This window comes from Poecilia reticulata, linkage group LG15 (assembly GCF_000633615.1).
Source record: "Poecilia reticulata strain Guanapo linkage group LG15, Guppy_female_1.0+MT, whole genome shotgun sequence".
NCBI lineage: Eukaryota > Metazoa > Chordata > Actinopteri > Cyprinodontiformes > Poeciliidae > Poecilia > Poecilia reticulata.
Genome location: NC_024345.1, coordinates 18678331 through 18686008, shown reverse-complemented (window position 1 = coordinate 18686008; position 7678 = coordinate 18678331). Strand labels below are relative to the sequence as shown.

The window sequence follows — 7678 nt, the reverse complement described above, 5'->3', positions numbered from 1 at the left end:
ATATACTACTTTTTAATTATGCATTGGTTTATTTTGGTCTGTCAAATCTAAATGGACATGGAGTTTGTGTTTGTAATGTGACAAGGGTTTAAGGGAATGACTATATTTTACATATCTAAACCATAAACAATATTTAATCCTAGCTTATATTTAAATGAAATATTCAACATTAAAGAAGAAGTGAGGATCATTTGTATTTGGTTGCTGGGGAAAACCTGGATGTTTAGCTGCTATACCACTCATAGAGATTAATTTCCATATTTTAAGTGGGTTTTGAATTAAGACTTTTTTGACTGAGGCATTGTTTTCTTGTGCATGGTTCTTAAGGGGGAGCTTTGCAGTGTAAGATGTTTTTGTGCCATAAAATTACATGAGCTCCATTATTTGTTTCATCAAACGCTCTTTCTGGCATAAGATAAGTTTTATTTTTTGTTTTTTTGCCTTCATGCAGGTTTCTGCTGTGCAGCAGTTGTTTTTGTTTGGCTTCTGTTTCTGTATTTTGTCACTGTTATTTTTTGCAGGAAACTGCTTATTCTGCAGCCAAGCAGATGCTGCGAAAGTGCCTTTTATACATTTTTTTTTCTATCACATATCTAATTGTGCAAAGCATCTCGAGCTGCTCATATTCTGTTTTACCTTGGCTGACTATGTGAAACATTCGTATTGTACCCACTGTACATGCAAATGCTTCTTTGGGTTAATTTAAGGTCAACCCACATGCAGGTTGTTTTCTGCTTGCAGTAAAATGACTTGAACACAGGAATGTTTCTTTCCTTTTGTGTGTGTGTGTGTGTGTACAAATGTTTGTAGGGGTGTTCCTACGTGTGTGCTGATGCATGTTATTTGATGTAGTACTGTCTGTGTATAGATTGACTTTGATTTTGAAGAAGGCATTTGGCCTGTTTTATGTAATAAATCAGGAGGGCAATGATGGGCTCTTATTAAACATGATTAAATGATCCAGTGAGCTGAGTCTGCCTGTTCTCAGCAAGCTCTTTGAATCAATACAAGCATTGAAAGCCAGCTTTTGTTTGTGAAAACAAAGTCATGCTGATCCTAATTGGCTGAGGAATGAAACCAGGCGAAAAGATCTGAAATAAAGAAATTCTCCCCTCTTCTTTGATGTGTACTGCAGGGTATGGAGGTGCATTTTGTGAAGTAAATCTCAACGAATGTGAATCAAAACCGTGTCAGAATGGAGGAATTTGTGTGGATGACCTTGACCAGTATCGGTGTTTGTGCTCGGAAGGTAAGTTCCAGGAAATGTACAAAAAAAAAAAAAAGAATCTTATACAGCAGACGGTGTTGCTTAGTAAGGTATTCAAACATGTTTAATATAAACTTTAATGATACACAGAAGTTTATATAAATGAAACTAAAGACATATGAAACTTCTGTAGAATAAATTAGGCCACCTCCACCATAATTTCCATATAGAAATGCTAAAACTCCCCTTGGGCATTTCACATCAAAGACACATGATGCAAACTTTTGACACATGAAGCATTTTAAAAGAGACTTGCATTGGTGATAAAGTAATCATTTGCTGTGGCTTTCTCTTGATTGTTAAAGTGACAGTGAATGTCTTGGTGAGATTGAATGAGAATTGAATTGAAAAGATTTTTACTGTATACAAATCTTGAGGGGAAATACAAAAAAACATTCATTTCATTGCACAGACAGTAGTTTACAACTGAAGTATTTTCCATACCAGTCCCAACAGGTTTCTGTGCACCAAGCAAGTCCAAACTGAAACCAGGCTGCAAGATGCTAAAAGAAGTCTCCAAAAACTCTTAATGTTCTATTATTCAAAATAATCAGATCACCTAAGAGAAATTTCACTTGCATGTTATTTGATGTAGTACTGTTTTAACGAGAAATAAATCCCAGGTAGTTTTCTAATAATTTCTTTGTCGAGTCGACACCTTACCAGTGAAACATATCTCTGACTAAACCTTGATTGCAGGTGAAGTCTGTTATGCATTTTTAATGAAGTCAGAATAATTGTCAAATTTTATGACTTGGAGGGAGATGGAAATTGGTTCCATGGTCAGTTTGAGAAATGATGAGGATTTGACCTGCACCGATGGTGCTGATAGCTAAGCATTAGTCATGGCTCTCCTGTAACTCCGGTGTGTGACAGTGCTAATGATAGTCATTTTGTAGCGTGACCATGCAGTGGAATATGTTTATGAGAGACAGAATGGCAAAAATGACACAAATTTCAGCCCTCACTTTTACTTCATTGCTTTAACCTTTTATTGTGAAAAAAAGACACCCAAGGTGCAAATTAAAATTTATTAGGAAGAAAAAAAAAGCTAATATTAAAGCAGAAAGTGGGGAGAAATTGCATTTCTTTTTTCCTTTTCACTCACCAGTATGTATTTGCAAACGTGTGATGAGCTTTCATTGACAAGTCATGTCAGATTTCATCACTTTTGATACCAATTAGTATCTTTTCAAGGCTGGTGTTTACTGACATTCACGCACCAACTCCGATGCTATTTTTCTTTTTCTCAGGCTTTGGGGGTTTCAACTGTGAAATCAACCGTGATGAATGTGTCCACGGATACTGTGCCAATAACTCCACGTGTATTGACTTGGTTGCAGACTATGAGTGTATCTGTCCTTCAGGTTTTGGTGGTGAGTTATCTTTATCATTTCTCCTGGCAGTCCTTAAAACACAGAGCATAGATTGATAGCTCCTGAGTGCTGATAACCATCAACCTGTCCCTTTGTCACATCCAAGAGCTCACTCACTATTTCCCAAATGAGTGCACCTGACTGAGAATGGTGTTATAACTGTTTCATCTCCTGTAAAAACCAAAGATCAAAGTTTCAAAGTAAAAGTGAGGTGAAACTGATGTACATGTACTCCAAGTATTTCACTATGTTCAAAGATATGTTGTATACAGCGCACTGTAATGTAAGCTGTCAAGTATAGTCATGTATTATATATGCCGTAAGATGTTCCTAACACAGACAGATATCAGCTACACTCAATAGCAACATCACCTTTACAGGATCCCATACCACACATGCAATAAACCACAGTGGTTTTAAATCCCTGCTTGTGATGGAAAAAAAAAAAAAATTGTCCATCATAAATCATTTTGAAACTGCCCATCATTAATTGGACACATATCTTGCAATCCTGTACAATTCAACTTAAAAACAAGTATATCAGAGAGAACAACATCGTCATCCACCTTAACAAAGATTCAAATTGTATCTCAAAAACGAATCCTATATCACCGACATCTTTTTATTTTGGGTTTGGTGTTTTGCTATGACCTGACTAGGGTTGGTTAGATCATAGCCTGTTTGACCCATCCTGTTTAGACTTCTTACACAGTTTTGAACATCTAGTAATGTTATTTATTTAAAATATGTATTTTGCATGAGATGTAACAAAAATAGGAGTAAAGGTATGGCTTCAGAATGAGTTTATTATGCCGAAAACAATACTCGAAAGGAAACTATTTTAACATTAAACAAATCTTACTTATTTAAAGTAAATAAACCAGTGTCCTGTGATGTTGTAGGGGTAGAGCACAACCCACTTATGGAGGCCTTAGCCACAGGTTCGAGTCCCGGCCTGATGACATTTGCCGCGTGTCTTGCCCCTTTCTCATTACCCACTTCTTTCCTGTCTGATCACTCTCAATTAATTTTTTGGCTCTAGGCCACTAGAGCCAAAAAAAGTAAATAAACCAAATGACAAAATTGTGATTAATTTTGACCAAAGGTCATTCCTATTTCCTTAAATGAAATCATAACTTGAAAGCAGATTAATATATTCATTCCAGTTATTTTTGTCTGACACTTAAATTTGCTTCAAGATCTAAAACATGAAGCATGACCAAATAAAAGCAAAAAGAACTCTTCAAATAAATTACTACTTATTTGCTTTCTCATTGCATCAGAAAGCGAGTACTACAAGCCAACAGCTCAATGGAATCTGCAGGTTTTGCTTAGATAGAAACTGCTTAAACTGTTTTGAATGATTAATTTTACTGTGTTTGATAACAAGGATCAATTGGAACATGTGTCGTATTGAATTGAAGCGATTTTTTATTTTTTTTTTGCGAAGAGCTTCGAGTCAACATTTGTTGTGAATTCCATTTAAAAGAGATGTGAAAAACTTTTTCAGAGCCACTGCCATTTACTTGTCTTATGGATGCTATTCCAATCTTTCAGGTAAGAATTGCTCCATATCTTTGTCTGCATGCACAACTGACCCACACCTTTGCAGAAATGGAGGAACTTGTTTCCTTTCTTACACTGAGGAAGTACAGTGCATTTGCCCTTTAGGTAAGGATTTTTTAAATATATATATATAAATTGAGTTATGTGAATTTATCTAAATTCCTATTAGATTTAATATATGGGCTAAGCCTTTAGTCTTATTTATGATACAGTGTTGTGGTGAATATAGATTGCGCCATGTTAATATATTGTGTTTACCTGGACCTTTTCATGCTTAATGCGGTCTCCTTTGTGAGTTCTGTCTGTAATGAAAACATATTAATGTTGTTTATTGCTGTGAAATCAATGACAAACACATTAACCTCTGAACATAATCACAGTTTATTTGAAGCCACTACCAGTGTTTTTTTCTTTCTTTAAAATCAAGGTAAAAAACAGTAAAAATCAGCAACCATAAAAATCACAGGCAACTGGAGCATCATGTGAAATCAAAATATGTGAATCCTGCCATGTGTAGGTAGGCATAAGGAAACCGCTTACAGCACATCACTCTCTTCTTTGATCCTGCCTTTTTCAGGCTACAGTGGCGGAGACTGCTCATCGTCGGTGAACCAGTGTGTGTCAAATCCATGTGACCCTGAAGGGACCATTCTCTGTGAAGAGCTGAAAAGTACTTATAGATGTGTGTGCCATCATGGCAACACGGGGACACACTGCGAGACACCTATAAACCACTGTGTTGACGGCCTTTGTCAACACGGTTCAGTATGTGTGGATCTGTCAAGAGGTTTCAAATGCGATTGTTTACCAGGTGGGTTCACCCTTCAGCTGAAGCAGAGGCATTCCCTCGACTGAATCATGCATGTAGCAGGCACACTTCCAGCTGATGCTTTCACTTGTTCAGCTTTCTTCTCTGTAGGAGTTTAATCTCTTTGGCCTTAAGCAACAACCCGCAGTAGCCTTTATGCATTGTGTAAGTCGGGGCTTAGCTCATCAGGATGTGAGTTGACTTCAAAGCACTGATAATGCACAGGGTGTCTGTGTGTTGGATTTTTATCAAAGTAGAAGTCTACTGTTAGGGAATGTACAGGCAAATCCATACATTTTAGGTTTATATTATAATGACAAAATGACTGTCAAGCCTAATTTATCAATGCAAAAGTATCTTTTTACGTAGTAGTGGTAATACTAAAAGAACAAAAAGTGAAAATAAAAAAGCGTTATTGTCGATGACATAAAATATTATGATGGCCTGTGTTTCATCACAGGCCATATCAGCGACACATAATTTGCAACCCTGGAGAAGCTGTGATATTTCAATCACATCATCATATTGTATTTAATATTTGTATGTCTGCATGTGCACATGTATATGAGAGTTTTGCTCAGAATAATGTACCTAAATGATTACTTCACTTGCTTGACTATACAGCAGAAGAGGGTAAGTTTAACTAAGCGTATGCATCTTCCTCAATCTTTTCAGGAATGTTAGATTAAATGTACCATGTAATTTATTTGCCACACATCTGATATAGAGTCATCAATCAATCATATGTTAGTAGCAGTGGTTGCAGCAGTCGTGTAACAGTATTACAATGTTTTATCTAGAATGAGCTAATGGCCTGTTCTCTACAGGTTTAACAGGCCAGTTTTGTGAGATAAACAATGATGATTGTGAACTGGATCCATGTGGACTCCTCAGCATTTGTAAAGACTCTCTGAATGGCTATAATTGCTTCTGCGCACCTGGATTTATTGGTAAGTGAGAGCTATCTTGAAGTCATTCCTTATGAAATGATGTGGCTTTTTTCTGTTTTAAGAAGCAATCAACATATTCTGCCCTCAAACATTTTTTAGGAAATAACTGTGAGATTGAAGTGAATGAATGTCTGAGTCACCCTTGCGAAAATGGGGGGTCATGCATTGATGAGCTCAACTCATTTAGTTGCGACTGTCCTGCTGGAATAACAGGTGGGTGATAATGTCTTAGATTCTTTAAATTCCTTGTTAATTTAAGATACACTTTTAAAGCCTTTTTCAGTTATTTATAAATGATGTAGTCATAACAGTCAATAATTTATTTATTTATTTTTTTATCGCTAGTATCAAATCTGATGGATTTGATGGTTGTGAGTTTAGTTCACACTTTCCTCTGCTGCCATGTCTCCAAGGATCCTTTGACAAGTTGTCTGCTGATCAGTGTCACCTGTTATTCACTCACAGATCTCTGTGTTGTTTATTTAACTAGTGTCACAGCTGTCTCCTTAGTGTTATGACAGCCACTACAAAAGCTGCTTTTAGTAGCTTTTAAAAGAAACTGTAGGTGTTTAAAGAAGATGCAGCTCAGAGAATAAAAACTTACTTTAATATTCAAGTATGTAGGTGCACAATTATCAAATAGATTGCTATGAAAATGTGCACCTGCTTAAATGAGTAATTAACAGAATGATCAGTTGTATTGTAAATATAGCCAACACTGATTAGCTGACTGACATTCCTGTTCACAACTGAACAGTGAGAATTAAAATGCATTTAAAGTCCAATTTCAACATTAAATCAGGATGCCTCCCAAATATCCTTTGATGTTTTACTATCTTAACTCTGACTTTGATTTGCAACACTGCTTGTAAAGGATGAGTTTATGAATACACTATGCATGCTATTGATCTTTGACATTTTATGCGTTTTCAACAACAGGTGCATCAAGTTTATCAGTGTAATTTTGATTGATTGCTCCTGTGTTTTTTTATTGCATTAAAAAGTTGAACTCTGTTGTTGGCTTTCTGTTTATCGTTTTACAACCGTTTTTTTTTTTTTATTTAAAGTTTCCTGCCTGGAACAAAAAATGAACATCGACTTTTTTATTTTGTCTGGTTGATAATAAGGAACTTCTTAGGAAATATATTGAATCATACAATCAATCGATGATTGGATGATAATAACGTTGAAATGCTGACAGTGATGCATAGGAGACAAGATCAGGTGCCTTGTTATAGAGGATAAGCTACATGGCTCGCTGCTGATAAAACAACCAGCTGACTGAGAAAGAGGACACACTGAACTGCTCCACCACTTATTTAGCTGCTAATGGATTAAGTTATTTACACACTCAAGCACACAAGCAGCACACACAACTGCAATTAAGTGAGTACTGCCTTCATCGACACTTTTCTGCATTTAACTATACATTAGCAGTTTTGGAAAGATTATCCTACAACTCAATACAAAAGTTAATAAACAAAGAGTGAGAAATTCTGTAACTGAGTTTTCCACCATAGGGATTGATCTGAATAACTTCAAAGCTGCGCTATGTAACTTTGCATATTTGTTGAAACTGTCACATGGATGTCAACCAAAAAGAGATTCTATGTGACGTAGTGGCCTGTAGTTGACGTCCTGGCAGAAGATGTAGGCACCAATGCAGGTCAACAAACTGCATCCTCCCGCTTTCAGTAAATAAAGCCAAGCC

At 36.2% G+C, this 7678-nt stretch overlaps 1 protein-coding gene across 3 annotated transcripts in view; it reads left to right on the top strand.

Annotated features, from left to right (window-relative positions):
- eys (eyes shut homolog) overlaps window positions 1-7678 on the top strand; it is a 175276-nt gene that overhangs the window by 46286 nt on the left and 121312 nt on the right. For all 3 annotated transcript variants that reach the window (XM_017309078.1, XM_017309076.1, XM_008429846.1), the window contains exons 14-19: window positions 1136-1249; window positions 2521-2643; window positions 4201-4314; window positions 4787-5020; window positions 5845-5967; window positions 6067-6180. In XM_017309078.1, coding sequence (XP_017164567.1) covers window positions 1136-1249; window positions 2521-2643; window positions 4201-4314; window positions 4787-5020; window positions 5845-5967; window positions 6067-6180 — 822 coding nt within the window. The remainder of the gene's footprint in view (window positions 1-1135; window positions 1250-2520; window positions 2644-4200; window positions 4315-4786; window positions 5021-5844; window positions 5968-6066; window positions 6181-7678) is intronic.